The sequence below is a fragment of the Scyliorhinus torazame genome, chromosome 18 (assembly GCF_047496885.1).
Source record: "Scyliorhinus torazame isolate Kashiwa2021f chromosome 18, sScyTor2.1, whole genome shotgun sequence".
Taxonomy (NCBI): Eukaryota; Metazoa; Chordata; class Chondrichthyes; order Carcharhiniformes; family Scyliorhinidae; genus Scyliorhinus; species Scyliorhinus torazame.
In genome coordinates, this window is record NC_092724.1 from 35,485,105 (window position 1) to 35,511,974 (window position 26,870).

Genomic DNA, 26,870 nt, shown 5'->3' on the forward strand with positions numbered 1-26,870 from the left:
AAGGGCTGGGAGCCCCAATTGAAATTGAGGAAATAATTGAGGGGCTGGAGGTCTACCCGGTGGAATTCTATAAGACGTTTTCAGAGATATTGAGCCCACTGTTGGTGAGGACATTTAATGAAGCAAGAGAGAAGGGAGTCCTCCCCCCAACAATGTTGCACGACTCGATTTCATTGATCCTGAAACGGGAGAAGGATCAAGAACAATGCAGGTCATACAGGCCAATTTCTCCACTTAATGTGGATGCCAAATTGCTGACTAAGATACTTGCCACAAGGATAGAGGACCGTGTCCCGTGGGTGATAGGGGAAGACCAGACGGGATTTGTAAAGGGCAGGCAACTCGAGGCCAATGTTCGAAGGCTTTTAAATGTTATTATGATGCCCTCAGAAGGAGGGGAGGTGGAGGTGGTGGTAGCGATGGATACGAAGAAGGCTTTTGATCGGGTGGAGTGGGATTACCTGTGGGAGGCGCTGGGAAGGTTTGGGTTTGGTGAGGGTTTCATTGACTGGGTACGATTGCTCTATCAGGCACCAGTAGCGAGTGTGCGTACGACCCGGCTGAGGTCGGGGTATTTTAAATTACACCGAGGGACGAGGCCAGGGTGCCCCCTCTCCCCGCTACTGTTTGCTCTGGCCATAGAGCCAATGACCATGGCGTTAAGATCCTCGAGGAACTGGAAAGGGCTGGTTCAGAGGGGGCGAGCACCGGGTCTCCCTTTACACAAATGACTTGCTCTTGTATATCTCAGACCCATTGGAGGGGATGGGGTAAGGAATGCGGATCCTGGGGGCATTTGGTAATTTTTCAGGGTATAAATTGAACATGGGGAAAAGCGAGATGTTTGCGATCCAGGCAAGAGGGCAGGAGAAGAGAAGAGACTGGGAGAGATGCCGCTTAGAATGGTAGGGAAGAGCTTTCGGTATCTGGGAATCCAGGTGGCCTGGGAATGGGAGGCACTGCACAAGTTAAACCTATCCCGGCTTGGAGAACAAATGAAAGAGGACTATAAGAGATGGGACATGCTCCCGCTATCACTGGCGGGGAGGGTACAGACTGTGAAAATTACAGTCCGCCCCAGATTTCTGTTTGTCTTTCAGTGCCTCCCCATCGTCATCCCGAGGGCCTTTTTCCAGCGGGTGAATAAGGTAATTGCGGGCTTTGTGTGGGCTGGTAAAACTCCACGAGTGAAGAAAGTGTTGCTGGAGCGCAGTCGGGGGGAGGGTGGGTTGGTGTTGCCGAACTTCTGCAATTACTACTGGCAGCTAATATAGCCATGATTAGGAAGTGGGTAGCGGAGGAGGGGTCGGTGTGGGAGCGGATGGAGGCGGCGTCATGTAAAGACACAAGTTTGGGAGCACTGGTAACGGCACCGCTTCCGTTTTCGCCGGCCCGATACTACACAAGCCCGGTGGTGGTGGCGGCTCTGAGAATCTGGAGGCAGTGGAGGAGATATAAGAGAGTGGAAGGAGGATTGGTTTGGACCCTGATTTATAATAATCATCTGTACTGGGTAGGCTGGATGGTGGGTTCCGGAGATGGCAACGGGCAGGAATTAGGAGGATGGGGGATCTATTTATAGACGGGAGCTTCCCCAGCGTGAAAGCTTTGGAGGATAAATTTGAATTGCCAGCAGGGAACGGGTTTAGGTATCTGCAGGTGCGAGACTTCCTGAGAAAGCAGGTCCCGGCCTTCCCGCTGCTGCCGCCACGGGGGATACAGGGCAGAGTAGTTTCCAGCACCTGGGTGGGAGAGGGGAAGTTATCGGATATTTACCAAGAGCTTTTGGAGGCAGAGGAAACTCCGGTGGAGGAGCTTAAGGGCAAGTGGGAGGACGAGCTAGGAGGAGAGATAGAAGCGGGTCTGTGGGCGGATGCCCTAAGCAGGGTTAATACATCCTCATCATGTGCCAGGCTTAGACTGATACAATTTAAGGTAGTCCAACGGGCACTCATGACAGTGGCCCGGATGAGCAGGTTTTTGGGGGTAAAGGACAGGTGTGTGAGGTGCGCGGGAAGCCCAGCAAATCATGTCCACATGTTTTGGGCATGCCCGAAGCTTAGAGGTTTCTGGCAGTGTTTCGCTGAGGCAATGTCCACGGTACTCAAAACACGGGTGGTGCCGAGTCCGGAGGTGGCGATCTTTGGAGTGTCGGAAGAGCCGTGAGTTCAGGGGGCGAAAGAGGCTGACGTCTTGGCCTTTGTCTCCCTGGTATCCCGGAGAAGGATCTTATTAATGTGGAGGGACTCAAAGCCCCCAAGTGTAGAGACCTGGGTTAGTGACATGGCTGGATCTCTCAGTCTTGAGAAAATAAAGTTTGCCTTAAGTGGGTCAATGGTAGGGTTCACCCGGACGTGGCAGCCGTTCGTCGAGTTTCTCGGGGAAATTAAACTGTCAGCAGAAGCAGTATTCCAAAGGGGGTGGTGGGGGGAGGGGGGAAGGGCCGGACTTGTGCCCTAGCTCCTAACTCTACACTGTGCCCTGCACCCGGGTCAACTTAACTGGCGGTACATCAGGAGTGGAGGCGGCCTGCTGTGATTCCCGCACTGTGACCTGGGTCTCCTTTGGCGGCCATCTTCTGGTGTGATTAGGGTCATCCTACTCGCGTATCCCAGACAGTGTGGTGCCACCGTGTTATGCCTACTGCCCATGTAATGCACGAGGGATCGGAGGGGGATAGTCCACGACGCTACAGTGTTCCAGCACCTCCCCTGGGGGGGGTCACCAGCATGGGCCCCTTCACTTCCTCCTCCCTCGGGGTGCCTGATGGCCCCGGGGCTACTCAATGGGATGCGGGTGCAGGCGGAGCGAAGTCCCGAGGCTTCCCCGCCACCTGGTGCTGCCAGTCCTGGAGGACCGCTCTCGTCTTGACTAGGGTCTGAATGTTTTCAGCCATGGAGCACAGGAAGTGGATGACCACTGTCTGGGACTGCATTACATCATGCTGTGACTGTGCCACCACCCTCTGTGTCTGTGCCACAACAGCCAATGACTGCGCCATCTCCACTGGGACTGGGCCACTTACACCTGTGTCTGTGCCACATCGTCCAGCGCCTGGGCAATGCAACTGATGCTCTCAGCCATGGCCCGCTGTGACTGGGCCACGCTCTGCAGTGCAACTACAATGTCCAGGTGGCTCTGGTATATGGCTGCCTGTGATAGGGCAGCCCTATCCTGAGCCTCAGCCACCATCTGTATCGATTGCCCCAAGGACTCCACCTCGGATGCCACCCATACGGCATTGGCCTGGGTGGCATGCATGGTCGGCACCACCTCCTACTCCTGCAAGAGGTTGAACTCCTCCAACTGCACCTGCAGGTGCTGGATGCTCGTCGACAACCCGTCATGTAGCCACTGACTCTGCGATTGCATTTCCGCAAATGATGGGACCGTCCGCTCCAGAAGCCAGAAATCCATCTGGACAGCATCTAGTCCCTGGGGTCATCCCACCCTCTGACTGTCCACCCCCTCGAGGGTTCCTACTTCCACATGAAGAACCAGAGCATGTGTGTGGTGTGCACCAGGTAGCCTCCCAGGGGACTCTTCACGAAAGTGCCCAACCAAGGTGAGTGGCTCTGGGATGGTGGAGGGTGTTGAAGACAGCTGTGACAGGAACGGTGTCTTCCCTGGACTCGAGCTCCGGGATGCCTTGGGTCACGGGGTTCTGGTCGGCAGCTCCCATCCATGTCAGTGTCATCCTCGATGTCGCTCAGCACATGGGGTTGCGGTTGTGGTTGGGGTGTGGGGGCGATGGGTGTAAGGGTGACACATGAGCCATGGGTAACCGCAACTCAGTAGGATCTCACTTCCTCGCCCGACGGCGACGTCCGTCCCAGTGACTGCCCTTTGTTCGGGCCCTCCGATCACATCCAGTGCCCTTTGTTCTGCTGCAGTGAGGGGCCGCATGTCCGGCGATGTCCTTCCTGTCTTCTCCCTCTCTCGGTTGTGCACGACCTTCTCCTTGGCGGGGGAGGGGGGGTTACCGGTGTTTACGATGGGGGTTGGTATTAGAGGCACAGTGCTGTCTATGCAACCTGGCTGCCCTCAGGAGGTCATGCAGTTTCCTTCGGCACTGCTGGCCAGTCCTCGTGGTGTTACCCACAGCGCTGACGACCTCTGCCACCTGTGTCCAGGCCCGGTGAACAGCGGCAGCTGGCAGCCACCTTCGCACCCTGTGGTTAAGGACCTCTCCTCCAAGGTGTCCAGCAAGGTCTCCAGTTTGGCATTTGCAAACCTCTGTGCCGCTCGCCTTGCTGCCATCTTGTTAGCTGGGATGAGGGTGCGTGGAGAGTGCCGAGTGCATATGCGGCTGCAGCTTGCCAGCCTCCTGAGTGTCAATCACGAACTCGCTGAATCCAGCATAATTTCTCTTTGGAATCGATCACGTTCCACGTGGCGCCAGTGCTAGTTCCTTAACGGTCGGTGAATTGGTCAAGGTGCGACGCCAGTTTTGCTGTCACAGAAGTCCACTAGACTTGTCCCGGTGTCAACACTTAGTCTCAGGAATGGAGAACCCATCCCATGGTTCTGGAAACAAAACTGTGTTGATGCCTTGTGAATGTCAACCATTAAAACCACGGGAAATACATGCACCATTTCAAGCAAATAAAAATATCCCTGGACAGAGGAATTTCAACGTGCACAATAGTCAATCAGCATGATTAAACCCCAGTTACTCCAAACTATTCACTTAAACACATAACTGCTGTACATTTTAGGTAGACCACATTGAGGATATTCAGCCCCAGTACTTTTAAACATTTTCTCATGCTCAGGGCTCAAGCTCAAGGTTCTTCCCTGCGTTTTAGATCCTCACTGACTTCTTTGTATCTGTGTTTATTTCACAGCCCGGCAAACATTGAGGACATCAGTGTTGATGCAGTCTGCACTTTCAGAAATAATTCTATTCCTCAGGAAGTTAATAAAGTCATCGTGTACCATGTGTTCAGAGACAACACAAAGAGCATCTCCACATTGGGAACATATGCACTCGACAACAACAGTCTCTACGTGAATGGTATTTAACATTTAAAGGAGATAGTCCATCTTGTTACATTTCATTTTGTCAACTAAATTGAAGATGATTAAATCAAGTCCATCAATTTGATTTCACGATTTAATAATACTTTTATTTTGATTTTTCAGGTTACCACGAACCTGTTCCTTCACCTAGTGAGTATAATTTCAAATTTGTGCTTTTTAAGCATTTTGGTTTCTGACAGTGATTGGTGTCAAGAAAATTCTTGCTTGAACCTGATTTATGTATGTCAGACATACTTGGGACATTTCCTGTTTAGTGCTTCTAGTTTTTCCTATTTCTTTAAATAATTTAGTTCTATGATTGGACTTGAAAATTTGTGAAGTTTCAACCAGGGATCCTGTATGTGCTATGACATCCTGTATGTGCTGTGACATTCTGTCACCTTCTGTGAATCATTCACACGGACTGATACTAAAGCTGCAAGGAGCTGGAACAGGCAGTCTGCACTTAAAATTACACACACAGCCCAAATTTAAAGGATGCAAGAGACTCCAAGTCAGTAAGAGATTCAACAAAGTCAGGACAATTTCTACACAGATAAGCAAACTGGTGCAAGTCAACCAGGTACGATAGTTTTTAGCAAATATTTCTGTATAGTCCTTTGAACGAATGCCATCACCAGACTTGAAAAAGCCCTCTAACTCTAGCTTGAAATATTCAGCGATGGTTTCTGTATTTCTGGTTTATTTTGTCCCACTGTCTTTAATACAAATGATGCAGTCACAGATATGTTTGACTCTCAATTTTAATGTCCTGTTGTGTTTCTGGATAGCTATAGTACCACTTGTGACCACATCTCCAAACTTGCAAACAAAGCCCTTTGAGTTTAATGTGACCTTCATTGTTACGAACCTGGCTCTGACAGCAGATCTGCAGTCGCCCAATTCTGAACTGTACAAATCTGCATCAAATGTTATTGTTCATCAGGTCAGTCAACAAATTATTATTACAAATGTGAATTTTGATTAATTTTATTACATTTGTCTCTAAAACTATGACTGTTACTTTTCTTCAGTTGAACAGGCTGTTTAGTAACAGCAGTATCAAGAGAACATTCCAAAGCTGCAGAGTTCGCTCTTTCGGGTAAGGAATATTGACATTGAAACTTATCGGTATTTGTTTCAAGATTACATTAATGTTCAGTAAATTAGTTCATATAACATAAATGTTAAAACAGGATGAATTTCTTATTATTCTACAGAATTTTGAATGTGTCTATGATCAGATCATTAGCATTAGTTATTTATTTCTGTTGAATGTCTATAATTGCTGTAAGCAACATTGCTTTTCTATAGATTTTCTATAAATCTAACATCTCACACTTTGCGATGTGAGATTTAAATGACTGATTAAAATTATAGGTTTCCTTGAGCAAAGTTCAAAAACATCATCAGGTCCGAGATTCTTGTACCTTGGCAGACAGAAAGGAGGAGTTGCAGTTTCAACCAGATTGTTGTAAACAATGTCAGAAATGTACATCTTTGATCTCTGCTAGTTCTGCAAGCTAGGATAACGGAAGGATTGACAGTAGTCATGTTGCATTGTGTGTCCATTGAGCAGCTCTTCTATTGATAAATGCATTTGAACACTACATGTGTTTAATTGGCAATACTAGAGGATTAATAGCATTGAATGCTGTACTTTCTCCTGATCAACAGACTTCATCCTGGTAAAGACCCAGCTAACTTATTGTTTCCTTGAAAAGTACCATTGTCAGTGCTGCCATGTATGTTGGGGTTGCGGGTTCAAGCAGTTAACCTGCTCTAGCTACAAACCTCCTTGGCTGGTTTACTCAGTTAGCTAGATGCTTCGCATGTGGTTGAGAATTACACTAAATGTGTGCGATTTGATCCCTGTTACAACTGAAGAGGATTTGGGGCCTGCCTCTGAGCCTTCCCCCATAATAAGCCATGGTTAGCTGACCTTGAATAATCAAGCATGCTAATTGTAAAAGAAGAAACATTTTGCACCCATTGCAAATCAACTATGAAGTGAATAGATTTGTGTTGATGCTTTGTGAATACCAGACATCAAATACCATTGGCAATACATGCACCATTTTACCCAAATATAAAAATCCCTGGGCAAAGGAATTTCAATGTACACAATAGTCAATCAGCATGATTAAACCCATTTACTTCAAACCTATGCACTTAAACACACAACTACTGTATATTTTAGATAGACCACATTGAGGAAATTCATCCCCACTGCTTATTAACATTTTCTCATGCTTGGGGCTCAAGGTTCTTATCTGATTTTTAGACCCTGCCTGACCTCTTTGTATATGTGTTTATTTCACAGCCTGGCAAATGTTGAAGACACCAATGTTGATGCAGTCTGCAGTTTCAGAAATAATTCTATTCCTCATGAAGTTAATAAAGTCACTGTTTACCATGTGTTCAGAAACAACACAAAGAGCATCTCCACCTTGGGAACATATACACTGGACAACAACAGTCTCTACGTGAATGGTATTTAACATTTAAAGGAGATTATCTATCTTGTTACATTTAATTCTGTTGATTCAATTGAGGGTGATTAAACCAATTCCATAAACTTGACTTCACGATTTGATAATACATTTCCACCACACCGTTTTGATGCAAAACACGTCATTTTGATTTTTCAGATTACCATGAACCTGTTCCTTCGACGAGTGAGTATAACTTGCAACTTGTGTTTCTTTAACATTTTGGTTTATTACAGTGGGAAACTCTTTCTTGATCCCGATTTATGCATTGTCAGAAATATTTGGGAAGTTTCCTGTTTAGTGTTTCTCGTGTTTCCTATTTCTTTAAACAATTTTGTTCTTGGAATTGAGAATTTTAAAAGTTTCAACCAGAGATAGGAACATAGGAATTAGGAGCAGAAGTGGGTAATTCAGCCCTTTGCGCCTGCTCCGCCATTCAATCAGATCATAGCTGATCTCTTCCTGGTCTCAAATCTACTCCATTACCTGTTCTCCATATCCCTTTTACCCAATTTTAAAATCAGTAATATATCTATCTTCTTCTTGAAACTATTTAATGACTCAGGTTCCACCACATTATGGGGCAGCAAGGTCCACAAATTCACCACCCTCTGCGAGAAATAGTTCGTCCTTCTAATTTGTGTTCTTAATCTACCGCCTCTCTACATCTATGACCTCTTGTTCTAGATTGCCCTACAAGGGGGAACATGTAGTCTGCATTTATATTGTCAATCCCTTTTAGTATTTTATATACCTTGATCAGATCCGCTCCTCATCATTCTAAACTCCAGTGAGTATAAATCCAAACTGTGTAATCTTTCGTCTTACATCAACCCTTTCATCCCCGGAATCAATCTGGTGAACCTCCTTTGAACTGCCTCTAATGCCACCACATGCTTCCTCAAATAAGGAGACCAAGGAATAAGGGATCCGATAAGTGCTATGACATCCTGTATGTGCTGTGACATTCTGTCACCTTCTGTGAGTCATTCACATGGACTGATACTAAAGCTGCAAGGAACTGGAACAGGCAGTCTGTACTTAAAATTACACACACAGCCCAAATTTAAACGATACAGGAGACTCCAAGTCAGTAAACGATTCAACAAAGTCAGGACAATTTCTACACAGATAAGCAAACTGGTGCAAGTCCATTAGGTACGATCATTTGGCCCAATTGCATGTGCGATAGCAAATATTTCTGTATAGTCCTTTGAACGAATGGCATAGTCAAACCTGAAATAAACCCTCTAAGTGTACCTTGAAATGATCTGCGATGGAATCTATAGCTCTGGGGCTGGTTTCTCCGATCCTCCATGCAGAAATCACATTCAGCGCAGGGGGCGGAGAATGGTCGTTAACCCAGAAATTCGGACCGGCGCTGCTTCCGCGATTCTCCGGTCCCTGGAGAATTGCTCGAGAATCACATGCGCGCAAACTACGCGGCACGGGTAGGGGGCCATTGACAGAGGCCCGCCGCCCGATTCTCCGCGCGCAACCTGCCGAGTTCCTGACGCCGTGGTTCTAACCACCTGTCGGCCGTCTGGAACATCGGGTAGTGGCTGCAGATTCAGTCCGCGGCCACCCTGGTGAGGGGCGGGGGGATCGTTCACCAGGGGAGGGCCTCATGGACAGCCAGGCAAGTGATCGGGCGGCACCGATCCGCGGGCGTGCACGATCTCGGGGGGGACCTACTTCTTCTATCACGGTCCCCGGTGCGAGTCCGCCATGTCACACAGGGCGGCCGCCGCCGTGCGCATGTGCGGACTCCTGACTGGAGGTGCGGAGCCTCGTATCCGCAGCCTGAGCTGCGAGAACCACTCCGGGGCCCTGCAAGCCGCCTGCTGAAGGGAGAATCACTCAGAACTTTCTTAAGGAAAATCCAGAGTGAAACGCCAGTGTTTTTATGCTGGCGTGGAGACATAGCCCCATTATTGGAGAATCCAGCCCACGGTTTATTTTGTCCCACTGTCTTTAATGCAAATAATGCAGTCACAGATATGTTTGATTCTCAATTTTATTGTGCTGTTGTGTTTTTGGATAGCTTTAGTACCACTTGTGACCACATCTCCAAACCTGCAAACAAAGCCTTTTGAGTTTAATGTGACCTTCACTGTTACTAACCTGGCTCTGACAGCAGATCTTCAGTCGCCCAATTCTGATCTGTACAAATCTGCATCAAGTATTATTGCTTTACAGGTCAGTCAACAACTTATTATTACAAAAGTGTATTTTGATTAATTATATTACATTTGTCTCTAAAACTATGATTGTTACTTTTCTTCAGTTGAACAGGCTGTTTAGTAACAGCAGTATCAAGAGAACATTCCAAAGCTGCAGAGTTCGCTCTTTCGGGTAAGGAATATTGACATTGAAACTTATCGGTATTTATTTCAAGATTTGATTGTGTCTCTATGATCAGAACATGAGTATTATTTATTTGTTTCTGTTAGATATCTATAATTGCTGTAAGCAACAGCGCTTTCTTATGGTATACCAAACACTTTGAGATGTGAGATTTAAATGATTGATTATGTAATGAATCCAAGGAGGCAGAAGTCCCTTCACCAGAACTCCTTTTACTTACAAAACCAACAGCAGAACACCCTGACACTCCCTGTTATATACATAGAAAGGGGTTCCCTGATTGGGCCACTAATCAGGGAACTCGTATTCTAATTGGCTAATCTCAAAGACCGGAAGTCAGTATACCCCTCCCCCCTCCCCCCCACCCCTCCAAAGTCCGATGAGCCCCTGCGCCCGTTTTTTCCGTTGAGAGCGTCTGAGGGGGGGAGTTCACTTCTTTCCTCCGACAGCAGGGGAACAGCCCCGGTGTTATTCATATCAGAGCCCGATGTCCTCACAAGTGATGCCGGAGTGGCGTGAATATTCTGTTTGGGAGGACTGTCCACGGTCCTTGGTGTGCTGGTCTGAGTCCGTTCCAGGGGAGGAAACGAATCTGAGGCCCGCACCTGGTCCAGGTCCTTTTTTACTATGTGTTCCTACACGTTTCTCACATGACACAGGTCCTGTCCTGGCCTTGACCATTCCTGCGACCAATGTGTGGCCATTCGCACAATTTCTAACCCATACTTTTTCACCCGTGTTGAACTGCCTTTCTCGGCGAGTGTTGTCATGGCCCCTGCATTGGGCCTCTTGGTGTCGTTCTACTAGTAGGCTTAGCCTGGTTCAGAGTCTTCTGCCCATTAGTAGCTCCGCCAGTGCTATTCCAGTTGTGGCATGTGGGGTTGTCCTATAGTTGCCAGCGCGACAGTTTAGTGTCTACTGATGCTGCTGACTGTTTTTTCAACGCGACTTTTAGGGTCTGGATGGCTCTCTCTGCCAACCCATTTGATGCCAGGTGGTATGGTGTCGTCCTTATGTGCTGAATGCCGTTTGACTTCGTGAATTTTGTGAACTCCTGGCTGGTGAAAACCGATCAATTGTCTGAAACTAACACATCTGGGATAACATGTTGCAAACGAGGTGCAAAGTTTTCCAATGGTTGCTGTTCTATTTGCTGAGTTCATTTTGTAGACCTCCCGCCATTTGGAATGGGCGTCTGCTATCACAAAAAACATTGAAGCCATAAATGGACCTGCAAAATCAACATGCAGTCACGACCATGGTCTACCCGGCCATTCCCAAAGGTGCAGCGGGGCTGCCGGTGGCACCTTCTGCCCTTGTTGGCATTCTTGGCAATGACCTACCAATGCCGCTATGTCTGTGACCAGGCCCTGCCACCAGACATAGCTCCTGGTCAGCATCTTCATTTTTGAGACTCCAGGATGCCCATGATGTAGATTGGCCAGTATGGCTCGACAGCCTTGACTTGGAACTATTACTCGAGCCCCCCATAGCAGTATCCCGTCCTCCACAGTGATCTGCTCTCTTCTGCTCCAGTTGGGGTAGAATTCCACCTGAACTGGTCTTTCCACCTCCCCCCGTCAGCACAATGTGTTTTTTTTCGCCAAAAGTGGGTGCCTTTGTGTCCACAAACAAATGTTTTGTGCTGCCACCGGAAGGGTGTCCAGGAAATGTAGTGTCATCACCGTTTCTTCTATTCTGGGTACCAATGGCAGGGTGTCCGGTATTGGCAGCCTGCTTAGTCCATTGGCTTTTTCCATCTGGGTTCCCGGCCGGTGCTCCAGTTAATAGAACATAGAACATAGAACATAGAACAATACAGCGCAGTACAGGCCCTTCGGCCCACGATGTTGCACCGAAACAAAAGCCATCTAACCTACACTATGCCATTATCATCCATATGTTTATCCAATAAACTTTTAAATGCCCTCAATGTTGGCGAGTTCACTACTGTAGCAGGTAGGGCATTCCACGGCCTCACTACTCTTTGCGTAAAGAACCTACCTCTGACCTCTGTCCTATATCTATTACCCCTCAGTTTAAAGTTATGTCCCCTCGTGCCAGCCATATCCATCCGCGGGAGAAGGCTCTCACTGTCCACCCTATCCAACCCCCTGATCATTTTGTATGCCTCTATTAAGTCTCCTCTTAACCTTCTTCTCTCCAACGAAAACAACCTCAAGTCCGTCAGCCTTTCCTCATAAGCTTTTCCCTCCATACCAGGCAACATCCTGGTAAATCTCCTCTGCACCCGCTCCAAAGCCTCCACGTCCTTCCTATAATGCGGTGACCAGAACTGTACGCAATACTCCAAATGCGGCCGGACCAGAGTTCTGTACAGCTGCAACATGACCTCCCGACTCCGGAACTCAATCCCTCTACCAATAAAGGCCAACACTCCATAGGCCTTCTTCACAACCCTATCAACCTGGGTGGCAACTTTCAGGGATCTATGTACATGGACACCTAGATCCCTCTGCTCATCCACACTTTCAAGAACTTTACCATTAGCCAAATATTCCGCATTCCTGTTATTCCTTCCAAAGTGAATCACCTCACACTTCTCTACATTAAACTCCATTTGCCACCTCCCAGCCCAGCTCTGCAGCTTATCTATATCCCTCTGTAACCTGCTACATCCTTCCACACTATCGACAACACCACCGACTTTAGTATCGTCTGCAAATTTACTCACCCACCCTTCTGCGCCTTCCTCTAGGTCATTGATAAAAATGACAAACAGCAACGGCCCCAGAACAGATCCTTGTGGTACTCCACTTGTGACTGTACTCCATTCTGAACATTTCCCATCAACCACCACCCTCTGTCTTCTTTCAGCTAGCCAATTTCTGATCCACATCTCTAAATCACCCTCAATCCCCAGCCTCCGTATTTTTTGCAATAGCCTACCGTGGGGAACCTTATCAAACGCTTTGCTGAAATCCATATACACCACATCAACTGCTCTACCCTCGTCTACCTGTTCAGTCACCTTCTCAAAGAACTCAATAAGGTTTGTGAGGCATGACCTACCCTTCACAAAGCCATGCTGACTATCCCTGATCATATTATTCCTATCTAGCTGATTATAAATCTTGTCCCTTATAATCCCCTCCAAGACTTTACCCACTACAGACGTGAGGCTCACCGGTCTATAGTTGCCGGGGTTGTCTCTGCTCCCCTTTTTGAACAAAGGGACCACATTTGCTGTCCTCCAGTCCTCTGGCACTATTCCTGTAGCCAATGATGACATAAAAATCAAAGCCAAAGGTCCAGCAATCTCTTCCCTGGCCTCCCATAGAATCCTAGGATAAATCCCATCAGGTCCCGGGGACTTATCTATTTTCAGCCTGTCCAGAATTGCCAACACCTCTTCCCTACGTACCTCAATGCCATCTATTCTATTAGCCTGGGGCTCAGCATTCTCCTCCACAACATTATTGGTACGTTGCCAGTAGTAGGGCCTAGCATTGGATCCGGGCCAAAGCTATTGGTGGCACGGCCTTTTCTTCTTTCAGCAAGCCCAGCAAAGACTTGTGGTCTGTGATTTTCATGAATTTCTACCCATACAATTACTGGTGAAATTTCTTCACTGCAAAGATTACAGCCAGTCCTTTTTTAATTTGGGCGTACTTTCGCTCTGCTGTTGCTAAAGTCCTGGAAGCAAATGTAATAGGCCTTTCCTGACCGTTTTGATCCTGATCTGTGTGCCAGAACTGTCCCAATGCCATATGGAGATGTGTCGCAAGTGAGCACCAACTGTTTCCTGGGGTCATAGTGTGCCAAGACGTTTTCTGAGGAGAGCTATTGTTTGATCTTCTTGAAAGCCCTGTGCTGAATTCTCCATTTGGGAGACTAAGTTCCCACGCCATCATTGAAACGGTGGTGTTTTACGCCAGGAAAACTGGCACACCCATTCGCCGTTTTGCTGGGGGCTGGCAGGGAGGCAGCGTAGAGCTCCCATCTCTAAGAGCCGATATGGCCCAGAGCATGGCCGGGTCTGTGGCGGCGTATGCGCATGGTGGCAGCCTGCAGCGGCCGCGCCGTGCTTCATTGCGGACTCAGCCCGTGGACCGCAAAAGTAGTACCCCCCCTTCGGCCGCTCGTGCGCCCCGGACCGCCTGACCACAGTGCCCCCAGCCCCGAATGAAGCCCCCCACTGCCCGCAGATCGGCCTTCCCCCGACTGTGGCGGCGTGGGACTGAGATCCGCAGCCACTCTAAGTTCATGATGGGTGAGACCATGAGAGTCCCACGCTGTCGGGAACTCAGCCGATCCGGTACGAAACATCACTGGGCAAGCCTCAGGCAATGGCCTGAGGCCATGGATATGCCACTTTTCAGGGGGCGCAGCATCGTGAAAGCGGTGCCGCCCCCAATTTTGGCATCATCGGGGATTCTCGACCACCTCGCCGAATGCAATTTCGGTGTCAGGGAGCGGAGAATGCAGCCCCTTGTATTGACATGCTTGCCCCTTTTTTAGTAATTGGTGTAGGGGGTCCAGGATGGAAGCCCTGTTTCTGTATGAACTTTCCATAATACGTCACCAGTACTAAAAAAGATGTGGTGGGGGCCGGGGCATCTTTTATCGCCCTCACATGATCCTCCAAAAGGTGTTACCCTGACTTGTCAATCTTTTACCCCAGATAAGTTACATGAGGTTCCAGAAAAACATATTTCTCCCTCTTTAGGCACACGTCTGCTGCTAAAAACCTCCTGAGGACTTCCTCCAGGTTTTGCAGGTGTTCTGCCCTTGTTTTTCTCATAATGAGGACGTCATCTAGGTAAATGGTGACCTCTGGTAACCCTTGCAATGTATTCCCCATTTTCCTCTGGAATATCGCACAGGCTGACGATACCCCGAAGGATAATCTTGTATACTGAAAAAGGCCCTTCAGGGTGTTTATCGTTGAGCATTTTTGCGACTCATCGTCCAGGTTCAGCTGTAGATATGCGTGGCTCATGTCCAGCTTTGAGAATAAGAGTCCTCCAGCCAGCTTTGCATACAAATCCTCAAACCAGGGAATTGGGTATTTGTCCAGTTGTGAGTAGCGATCAATTGTTTGTTTGCAATCTCCACAAAGGCGGACTGAACAGTCCGGCTTAAGAATAGGCACTACAGGTCCTGCCCATTCTGCAAATTGGACCACTCTTATTATTCCTTCACGCTTTGATTTCCGTATCGACTTTTTGCCTCAACACGAAAGGTAGCGTTCATGCCTGGTAGAATTTTGGGACTGCCTCTGGACCTACGTGTAATGTCGCCTTCGCTCCCTTTATTGTTCCGAGCCCTTCTCGGAAAATCTCTGGTTATCTGCACAGGATTTCGCTCAGGCGACTATTTTCCAGCTGGATATCTTTTAGTCAGTTTTGTCCCAATAAGTTCGGTCCCACAACTTCCACTACCATTGAAGGCAGCCTAACCAGTTGCTCACCATAAGCCACCCGTACATGTTCCCAATACTCTGTGGTTCCTCTGTGTGCTTCCTCAGTTTTGCCGATGTCCTGGTTAGGGATAAGGGTTGGAGTCCAGTATGAATTTTATTAAATACTGTTTCCCCTATCACTGATATGGTTGCTCCGTGTCGACTTCCATTAATGTGGGACGTCCATTCAACCTTACGGCTAGTTTAATGGGTTTTGATTTAACCACCGTTGCACAAGTTAGTGGTTCCTTGTCGGAGGTAAGTCGGCCTTCTAGTGTGTGCATTGTCCTGTACACCGGCCTACGTGTCCTTCTCCAAAATATTTGTTTTGGTCTTCTATTTCTCCTCTCTGGCTCCGATATCTGGCAACAACTACAATATCTTGCCGGACGAAAGGCTGCAGGGGCTGCCGTCTGTCTGGTCCTAATTTCCCTTTGCTTGGGAGCGGTTCTGCGAGTGGGCCTGGGTTCCTTAGTATCTGAGTCATTCCTGAGGGTGGCTATGCAGTTGCCTATCCCCCAGCAGTAGTTCCCTAACTCAGTTTCACTGGTGTGGGTGTCTACCTCCATCGGAGTACCCTGTAACTCATGTGCTCCGCTTGCTTGTTTCTAAGGACAAAGCCAGCTGCAATGCATGTTTGCAATCCAGCTCGGCCTTTGCTAGCAGACGTTTTTGTATTGCTAAATTACTTATTCCGCACACCAACCGGTCTCAGACCATCTCATTTAGCGTCAGGCCAAATTTGCAAGTCCCTGCTAATCGCCTTAATCTTGTTAAAAAATTAGTGACTGACTCCCCTGTGTCTCGGAATGCTGAGTAAAACCGGTACCTTCACAGGATCAGAGGTGGCTTAGGGTCACAGTACTCTTTTACTAAGTCCGTCAATTCCTGGAAAGTTTTCATGCCCGGTGCCTCCGGACAAGTGAGACTGCGCATAATGGCAAAAGCTGCCAGCTCACACGCGGTCAGCAGAATGACCTGTTGCCTTTCATCCAGAACCATATCGTTCGCTCTAAAAAAGTACTTTATCCGCTCAACATATTGGGCCCAGTCTTCCACTGCAGGGTCAAAAGAATCCGACTTTGTAAATAAAGGCATTTCGCCTGTCAGTGGCTTACCCTCAATATGTGGCTGCTGCTAAAGAGCAGGTTCATTCGGGTCGTTCCATTTTACTCGTCGCCACTATAATATATCCACAGAGGCAGAAGTCCCTTCACCAGAATTTGTTTTATTTCCAAACGAACAGCAGAACAACCATGTGCATTCGGCTTGCTATTTACATTGGGAGTTCAGAGAATCTGACACTCCCTGTTATATGCAGAGAAAGGGGTTCCCTGATTGGGTCACTAATGAGGAAATTTGTATTCTAATTGGCCAATTTCAAAGGCCAAGACCCAAAACATTATTAGGTCGGAGATTCTTGTACATTGTCAGACATAAAGGAGGAGCTGTAGTTTCAACCAGATTGGTGTAAACAATGTCAGGAATGTACATTTTTGATCTCTGCTATTTCTGCAAGCTAGGATAACGGAAGGATTGACAGTAGTCATGTTGCATTGCCTGTCCATTGAGCACCATAACTTCTATTGATGAATACAGTCGAACGCTACAAAACGGTTAGCACAATGAGGGCATAGTTGCACAGTAGTTAGCACAGTTGCTTCACAGTTCTGGGGTCCCAGGTTCGATTCCCGGCTTGGGTCACTGTCTGCACTTTCTTCCCATGTCTGTGTGGGTTTCCTCCGGGTGCTCTGGTTTCCTCCCACAGTCCAAAGATGTGCAGGTTAGGTGGATTGGCCATGCTAAATTGCCCTTAGTGTCCAAAAAAGGTTGGGTGGGGTTACTGGGTTACGGGGATAGGGTGCAAGATGTGGGTTTAGGTAGGCTGGTCTTTCTAAGGGCTGGTGCAGACTCAATGGGGCGAATGGCCTCCTTCTGCCCTGAAATTCTATGATTCTGTGATGCTTCAATGAGAAAATTAGAGTATTAACAGCACCAAATGCTGTTCTTTCTCCTGAGCAACATTCTTCATCCTAGGAAAAGCCCAGCTGACTTATTGTTTCCTTGAAAAATATCATTCACATTGCACCTCAGTGAAGTCAGTGCTGCCATGCACGCTGGGGCAATGGGTTCAAGCAGTTAACCTGCTCGAGCTATAAACCACCATGGCTGGTCAATTCAGTTGCCTAGATGCTTCGTCTGTGGTTGAGAATGACACTAAAAGTGTGTGATTTGATCGCCGTTACAGCTCGAGAGGATTTGGGGCCTACTTCTGGGCCTTGCCCCAAAGTAAGCCGTGGTTAGCTGACCTTGAATGATCAAGAATACTAATTGTAAAAGAAGAATTTTGGACCATAGCAAGTCATCAGCTCTATGAAGTGAACAGATTTGTGTTGATGCCTTGTGAATACCAACCATCAAATACCATTGGCAGTACATGCACCATTTTAACCAAATAGCAAACTCCCTGGGCAAAGGAATTCAATGTACACAATAGTCAATCAGCATGATTAAACCCCATTTACTTTAAACCAATTCACTTAAACACACAACTGCTGTACATTTTAGATAGGCCACATTGAGGAAATTGAGCCCCAATACTTTTCTCATGCTTAGGGCTCAAGCTCAAGGTTCTTTTCTGTAATTTAGATCCTCACTGACTTCTTTGTACATGTGTTTATTTCACAGCCTGGAAAATGTTGACGACACCAGTGTTGATGCAGTCTGCACTTTCAGAAATAATTCTATTCCTCAGGAAGTTAATAAAGTCACTGTTTACCATGTGTTCAGAGACAACACAAAGAGCATCTCCACATTGGGAACATATGCACTGGACAACAACAGCCTCTACGTGAATGGTATTTAACATTTAAAGGAGATAGTCTATCTTGTTACATTTCATTCTGTTGACTAAATTGAGGATGATTAAACCAATTCCATAAATTTCATTTCACGATTTAATAATACATTTTCACCACACTTCTTTGATGCGAAACACGTTATTTTGATTTTTCAGGTTACCACGAACCTGTTCCTTCAACCAGTGAGTATCATTTCAAATTTGACTCTCTTCAACATTTTGGTTTGTTACAATGGGTAATGTCAAGGAAACTCTTTCTTGAACCCGATTTATACATTGTCAGAAATATTTGGGAAATTTCCTGTTTAGTGCTTCTAGTTTTTCCTATTTCTTTAAACAGTTTAGTTCTATGCTTGGAATTGAGAATTTTAAAGGTTTCAACCAGAGGTAGAAACATAGGAATTAGGAGCAGAAGTAGGCAATTCAGGCCTTTGTGCATCCTCTGCCTTCAATCAGATCTTCTTGGTCTCAAATCTACTCCCTTACCTGATCCCCATATCCCTTTTACCCAATTTCAAAATCAGAAATATATCTATCTCCTTCTTGAAACCATTTACTGACTCAGGTTCAACCGCAGTGAGTTCCACAAATATACCACCCCCTACGAGAAGTAGTTACTCCTCATCTTCTTTCTAAATCTACCACCTCTCAACCTACATCTATGACCTCTCGTTCTAGATTGCCCCACAAGGGGGAACATTTAGTCTACATTTCCATTATCAATCCCTTTTAGTATTCTATATACCTCGATCGGATCCCCTCTCATCCTTCTAAACTCCAATGAGTATAAACCCTAATTGTTTAATCTCTCCTTCCACCTCAACCCTTCCATCTCTGGAATCAATCTGCTGAACATCCTCTGGACTGCCTCCGATGCCACCACATCCTTCCCCCAAATAAGGCAACCAAGGGATAAGGGAACCGATAAGTGCTATGACATCTTGGATGTGCTGTGACATTCTGTCACCTTCTGAGAGTCATTAACATGGACTGATACTAAAACTGCAAAGAATTAGAACGAGCAGTCTGTACTTAAAATTACACACACAGCCCAAATTAAAAGGATATTGAAGACTCCAAATCAGTAAGAGATTTAACAAATCAGGACAATTTCTACACAGATAAGCAAACTTGTGCAGGTTCACCGGTACGATCGCTTTTGCCCAATTGCGTGCGCGATAGCAAATATTGCTGTAAAGTCTTTTGAATGAATGGTATCACCAAAGCAGAAATATTATGCGATGGTTTCAATATTTCTGGTTTACTTTGTCCCACTGTCCTTAATGCAAATGATGCAGTCACAGATATGTTTGATACTCAATCGTAACACGTTGTTATGTTTCTGGATAACTACAGCACCACTTGTGACCACATCTCCAAACCTGCAAGCAAAGCCCTTTGAGTTTAATGTGACCTTCACTGTCACTAACCTGGCTCTTACAGCAGATCTGCAATCTTCCAATTCTGATCTGTCCAAATCTGCATCAAAGATTATTGTTTATCAGGTCAGTCAACAACTTATTATTACAAATGTGTATTTTAATTAATTATATGACATTTGTCTCTAAAACTATGATTGTTTATTTTCTTCAGTTGAACAGGCTGTTTAGTTCCAGCAATATCAAGAGAACATTCCAAAGCTGCAGTGTTCGCTCCTTCGGGTAAGGAATATTGACATTGAAACTTCGCGCTATTTGTTTCAAGATTACATGAATGTTCAGTAAATTATTTAATATAACATAAATGTTAAAACAGAATGAATTTCTGTTTATTCTACAGAATTTTAATTGTGTCTCTATGATCAGATCATTAGTATGCGTTATTTGATTCTGTTAGATATCTAAAATATCTGCAAGCAACAATGTTTTTCTATAGTTTACCACTTAGAGATGCGAGATTTAAATGAATGATTAATATGATTGAATTTCCTGAGCAAAGACCCAAAACCTGATCAAGTTCCAGATTCTTGTACCTTGCCAGGCATAAAGGAGGAGTTGCAGTTTCAACCAGATTGTTGTAAACAATGTCAGGAATGTACATCTTTGGTCTCTGCTATTTCTGCAAGCTAGGATAACGGAAGGATTGACATTAGTCATGTTGCATTACATGCCCATTGAGCTGCATACTCTTCCATTGATAAATGCACTTGAACTCTGATGCACTAAGCGTCAAGAACCACAAAGACAAGTGAGACTTTAACTCAGGCTTGAATATACTACATGGGAGGCTTACCCGACACAGACGACCCCAGACAGAATGGGGCCAGTCCCAGAAGAGGGTTCTGATACTAACTCACAGGGGAGTGGCTAAGGCGGAGCTCTCCGTGGCCAGGTCGGGTTACCTACCAGTGACCGAACCTCTGCAGAGCTACAGTACAATACACAGTATTACAGGGCCACATTACACACAACTATTATATACTATGTACAATGGTAGGGAAGTACAGTGGTGTATCACCACAAACTCTACAAGTGATTCAATGAAAATATGAGAGGATTAAATAGCTGTAAAGACCCAGCTAACTTATTGTTTCCTTGAAAAATACCATTGTCAGTGCTGCCATGCACTGTGGGGTTGCGGGTTCAAGCGGTTAACCTGCTCTAGCGACAAACCTCCTTGGCTGGTTTACTCAGTTAGCTAGATGCTTAGCGTGTGGTTGATAATTATACTAAACGTGTGCGATTTGATCCCTATTACAGCTGAAGAGGATTTGGGGCCTGCCTCTGTGCCCTGCCCCATAGTAAGCCATGTTTAGCTGACCTTGAATGATCAAGAATACTAATTGTAAAAGAAGAATTTTGGACCATAGCAAGTCATCAGCTCTATGAAGTGAATAGATTTGTGTTGATGCCTTGTGAATACCAACCATCAAATACCATTGGCAGTACATGCAGCATTTTAACCAAATAGCAATCTCCCTGGGCAAAGGAATTCAATGTACACAATAGTCAATCAGCATGATTAAACCCCATTTACTTTAAACCTATTCACTTAAACACACAACTGCTGTACATTTTAGATAGGCCACATTGAGGAAATTGAGCCCCAATACTTTTCTCATGCTTAGGGCTCAAGCTCAAGGTTCTTACCTGCAATTTAGATCCTCACTGACTTCTTTGTACATGTGTTTATTTCACAGCCTGGAAAATGTTGACGACACCAGTGTTGATGCAGTCTGCACTTTCAGAAATAATTCTATTCCTCAGGAAGTTAATAAAGTCACTGTTTACCATGTGTTCAGAGACAACACAAAGAGCATCTCCACATTGGGAACATATGCACTGGACAACAACAGCCTCTACGTGAATGGTATTTAACATTTAAAGGAGATAGTCTATCTTGTTACATTTCATTCTGTTGACTAAATTGAGGATGATTGAACCAATTCCATAAATTTCATTTCACGATTTAATAATACATTTTCACCACACTTCCTTGATGCGAAACACTTTATTTTGATTTTTCAGGTTACCATGAACCTGTTCCTTCAACCAGTGAGTATCATTTCAAATTTGACTCTCTTTAACATTTTGGTTTGTTACAATGGGTAATGTCAAGGAAACTCTTTCTTGAACCCGATTTATACATTGTCAGAAATATTTGGGAAGTTTCCTGTTTAGTGCTTCTAGTTTTTCCTATTTCTTTAAACAGTTTAGTTCTATGCTTGGAATTGAGAATTTTAAAGGTTTCAACCAGAGGTAGAAACATAGGAATTAGTAGAAGAAGTAGGCAATTCAGGCCTTTGTGCACGCTCTGCCTTCAATCAGATCTTCTTGGTCTCAAATCTACTCCCTTACCTGATCCCCATATCCCTTTTACCCAATTTCAAAATCAGAAATATATCTATCTCCTTCTTGAAACCATTTAATGACTCAGGTTCAACTGCAGTGAGTTCCACAAATTCACCACCCCCTACGAGAAGTAGTTGCTCCTCATCCTCTTTTCTAAATCTACCACCTCTCAACCTACATCTATGACCTCTCGTTCTAGATTGCCCCACAAGGGGGAACATTTAGTCTACATTTCCATTATCAATCCCTTTTAGTATTCTATATACCTCGATCGGATCCCCTCTCATCCTTCTAAACTCCAATGAGTATAAACCCTAATTGTTTAATCTCTCCTTCCACCTCAACCCTTCCATCTCTGGAATCAATCTGCTGAACATCCTCTGGACTGCCTCCGATGCCACCACATCCTTCCCCCAAATAAGGCAACCAAGGGATAAGGGATCCGATAAGTGCTATGACATCCTGGATGTGCTGTGACATTCTGTCACCTTCTGAGAGTCATTAACATGGACTGATACTAAAACTGCAAAGAATTAGAACGAGCAGTCTGTACTTAAAATTACACACACAGCCCAAATTAAAAGGATATTGAAGACTCCAAATCAGTAAGAGATTTAACAAATCAGGACAATTTCTACACAGATAAGCAAACTTGTGCAGGTTCACCGGTACGATCGCTTTTGCCCAATTGCGTGCGCGATAGCAAATATTGCTGTAAAGTCTTTTGAATGAATGGTATCACCAAAGCAGAAATATTATGCGATGGTTTCAATATTTCTGGTTTACTTTGTCCCACTGTCCTTAATGCAAATGATGCAGTCACAGATATGTTTGATACTCAATCGTAACACGTTGTTTTGTTTCTGGATAACTACAGCACCACTTGTGACCACATCTCCAAACCTGCAAGCAAAGCCCTTTGAGTTTAATGTGACCTTCACTGTCACTAACCTGGCTCTGACAGCAGATCTGCAATCTTCCAATTCTGATCTGTCCAAATCTGCATCAAAGATTATTGTTTATCTGGTCAGTCAACAACTTATTATTACAAATGTGTATTTTAATTAATTATATGACATTTGTCTCTAAAACTATGATTGTTAATTTTCTTCAGTTGAACAGGCTGTTTAGTTCCAGCAATATCAAGAGAACATTCCAAAGCTGCAGAGTTCGCTCTTTCGGGTAAGGAATATTGACATTGAAACTTCGCGCTATTTGTTTCAAGATTACATGAATGTTCAGTAAATTATTTAATATAACATAAATGTTAAAACAGAATGAATTTCTGTTTATTCTACAGAATTTTAATTGTGTCTCTATGATCAGATCATTAGTATGCGTTATTTGATTCTGTTAGATATCTATAATATCTGCAAGCAACAACGTTTTTCTATAGTTTACCACTTAGAGAGGCGAGATTTAAATGAATGATTAATATGGTTGAATTTCCTGAGCAAAGACCCAAAACCTGATCAAGTTCCAGATTCTTGTACCTTGCCAGACATAAAGGAGGAGTTGCAGTTTCAACCAGATTGTTGTAAACAATGTCAGGAATGTACATCTTTGGTCTCTGCTATTTCTGCAAGCTAGGATAACGGAAGGATTGACATTAGTCATGTTGTATTACATGCCCATTGAGCTGCATACTCTTCCATTGATAAGTGCACTTGAACTCTGATGCACTAAGCGTCAAGAACCACAAAGACAAGTGAGACTTTAACTCAGGCTTTAATATACTACATGGGAGGCTTACCCGACACAGACGACCCCAGACAGAATGGGGCCAGTCCCAGAAGAGGGTTCTTATACTAACTCCGGGGGAGTGGCTAAGGCGGAGCTCTCCGTGGCCAGGTCGGGTTACCTACCAGTGACCGAACCTCTGCAGAGCTACAGTACAATACACAGTATTACAGGGCCACATTACACACAACTATTATATACTATGTACAATGGTAGGGAAGTACAGTGGTGTATCACCACAAACTCTACAAGTGATTCAATAAAAATATGAGAGGATTAAATAGCTGTAACGACCCAGCTAACTTATTGTTTCCTTGAAAAATACCATTGTCAGTGCTGCCATGCACTGTGGGGTTGCGGGGTCAAGCGGTTAACCTGCTCTAGCTACAAACCTCCTTGGCTGGTTGACTCAGTGAGCTAGATGCTTAGCGTGTGGTTGATAATTATACTACATGTGTGCGATTTGATCCCTATTACAGCTGAAGAGGATTTGGGGCCTGCCTCTGTGCCCTGCCCCATAGTAAGCCGTGGTTAGCTGACCTTGAATGATCAAGAATACTAATTGTAAAAGAAGAATTTTGGACCATAGCAAGTCATCAGCTCTATGAAGTGAATAGATTTGTGTTGATGCCTTGTGAATACCAACCATCAAATACCATTGGCAGTACATGCAGCATTTTAACCAAATAGCAATCTCCCTGGGCAAAGGAATTCAATGTACACAATAGTCAATCAGCATGATTAAACCCCATTTACTTTAAACCTATTCACTTAAACACACAACTGCTGTACATTTTAGATAGGCCACATTGAGGAAATTGAGCCCCAATACTTTTCTCATGCTTAGGGCTCAAGCTCAAGGTTCTTACCTGCAATTTAGATCCTCACTGACTTCTTTGTATATGCGTTTATTTCACAGCCTGGCAAATGTTGACGACACCAGTGTTGATGCAGTCTGCACTTTCAGAAATAATTCTATTCCTCAGGAAGTTAATAAAGTCACTGTTTACCATGTGTTCAGAGACAACACAAAGAGCATCTCCACATTGGGAACATATGCACTGGACAACAACAGTCTCTACGTGAATGGTATTTAACATTTAAAGGAGATAGTCTATCTTGTTACATTTCATTCTGTTGACTAAATTGAGGATGATTAAACCAATTCCATAAATTTCATTTCACGATTTAATAATACATTTTCACCACACTTCCTTGATGCGAAACACGTTATTTTGATTTTTCAGGTTACCACGAACCTGTTCCTTCAACCAGTGAGTATCATTTCAAATTTGACTCTCTTTAACATTTTGGTTTGTTACAATGGGTAATGTCAAGGAAACTCTTTCTTGAACCCGATTTATACATTGTCAGAAATATTTGGGCAGTTTCCTGTTTAGTGCTTCTAGTTTTTCCTATTTCTTTAAACAGTTTAGTTCTATGCTTGGAATTGAGAATTTTAAAGGTTTCAACCAGAGGTAGAAACATAGGAATTAGTAGAAGAAGTAGGCAATTCAGGCCTTTGTGCACGCTCTGCCTTCAATCAGATCTTCTTGGTCTCAAATCTACTCCCTTACCTGATCCCCATATCCCTTTTACCCAATTTCAAAATCAGAAATATATCTATCTCCTTCTTGAAACCATTTAATGACTCAGGTTCAACTGCAGTGAGTTCCACAAATTCACCACCCCCTACGAGAAGTAGTTGCTCCTCATCCTCTTTTCTAAATCTACCACCTCTCAACCTACATCTATGACCTCTCGTTCTAGATTGCCCCACAAGGGGGAACATTTAGTCTACATTTCCATTATCAATCCCTTTTAGTATTCTATATACCTCGATCGGATCCCCTCTCATCCTTCTAAACTCCAATGAGTATAAACCCTAATTGTTTAATCTCTCCTTCCACCTCAACCCTTCCATCTCTGGAATCAATCTGCTGAACATCCTCTGGACTGCCTCCGATGCCACCACATCCTTCCCCAAATAAGGCAACCAAGGGATAAGGGATCCGATAAGTGCTATGACATCCTGGATGTGCTGTGACATTCTGTCACCTTCTGAGAGTCATTAACATGGACTGATACTAAAACTGCAAAGAATTAGAACGAGCAGTCTGTACTTAAAATTACACACACAGCCCAAATTAAAAGGATATTGAAGACTCCAAATCAGTAAGAGATTTAACAAATCAGGACAATTTCTACACAGATAAGCAAACTTGTGCAGGTTCACCGGTACGATCGCTTTTGCCCAACTGCGTGCGCGATAGCAAATATTGCTGTAAAGTCTTTTGAATGAATGGTATCACCAAACCAGAAATATTATGCGATGGTTTCAATATTTCTGGTTTACTTTGTCCCACTGTCCTTAATGCAAATGATGCAGTCACAGATATGTTTGATACTCAATCGTAACACGTTGTTTTGTTTCTGGATAACTACAGCACCACTTGTGACCACATCTCCAAACCTGCAAGCAAAGCCCTTTGAGTTTAATGTGACCTTCACTGTCACTAACCTGGCTCTGACAGCAGATCTGCAATCTTCCAATTCTGATCTGTCCAAATCTGCATCAAAGATTATTGTTTATCTGGTCAGTCAACAACTTATTATTACAAATGTGTATTTTAATTAATTATATGACATTTGTCTCTAAAACTATGATTGTTAATTTTCTTCAGTTGAACAGGCTGTTTAGTTCCAGCAATATCAAGAGAACATTCCAAAGCTGCAGTGTTCGCTCTTTCGGGTAAGGAATATTGACATTGAAACTTCGCGCTATTTGTTTCAAGATTACATGAATGTTCAGTAAATTATTTAATATAACATAAATGTTAAAACAGAATGAATTTCTGTTTATTCTACAGAATTTTAATTGTGTCTCTATGATCAGATCATTAGTATGCGTTATTTGATTCTGTTAGATATCTATAATATCTGCAAGCAACAACGTTTTTCTATAGTTTACCACTTAGAGAGGCGAGATTTAAATGAATGATTAATATGGTTGAATTTCCTGAGCAAAGACCCAAAACCTGATCAAGTTCCAGATTCTTGTACCTTGCCAGACATAAAGGAGGAGTTGCAGTTTCAACCAGATTGTTGTAAACAATGTCAGGAATGTACATCTTTGGTCTCTGCTATTTCTGCAAGCTAGGATAACGGAAGGA

At 44.6% G+C, this 26,870-nt stretch overlaps 1 protein-coding gene across 1 annotated transcript in view; it reads left to right on the plus strand.

Moving 5' to 3' along the window:
- LOC140395776 (uncharacterized) overlaps positions 1–26,870 on the plus strand; it is a 187,344-nt gene that overhangs the window by 112,570 nt on the left and 47,904 nt on the right. Inside the window, exons 85-104 of the mRNA XM_072483934.1 lie at positions 4,848–5,017; positions 5,146–5,172; positions 5,814–5,968; positions 6,057–6,124; positions 7,346–7,515; positions 7,674–7,700; positions 9,559–9,713; positions 9,802–9,869; positions 17,995–18,164; positions 18,323–18,349; positions 19,523–19,671; positions 19,760–19,827; positions 21,306–21,475; positions 21,634–21,660; positions 22,835–22,983; positions 23,072–23,139; positions 24,617–24,786; positions 24,945–24,971; positions 26,145–26,293; positions 26,382–26,449. Coding sequence (XP_072340035.1) covers positions 4,848–5,017; positions 5,146–5,172; positions 5,814–5,968; positions 6,057–6,124; positions 7,346–7,515; positions 7,674–7,700; positions 9,559–9,713; positions 9,802–9,869; positions 17,995–18,164; positions 18,323–18,349; positions 19,523–19,671; positions 19,760–19,827; positions 21,306–21,475; positions 21,634–21,660; positions 22,835–22,983; positions 23,072–23,139; positions 24,617–24,786; positions 24,945–24,971; positions 26,145–26,293; positions 26,382–26,449 — 2,082 coding nt within the window. The remainder of the gene's footprint in view (positions 1–4,847; positions 5,018–5,145; positions 5,173–5,813; positions 5,969–6,056; positions 6,125–7,345; positions 7,516–7,673; positions 7,701–9,558; positions 9,714–9,801; positions 9,870–17,994; positions 18,165–18,322; positions 18,350–19,522; positions 19,672–19,759; positions 19,828–21,305; positions 21,476–21,633; positions 21,661–22,834; positions 22,984–23,071; positions 23,140–24,616; positions 24,787–24,944; positions 24,972–26,144; positions 26,294–26,381; positions 26,450–26,870) is intronic.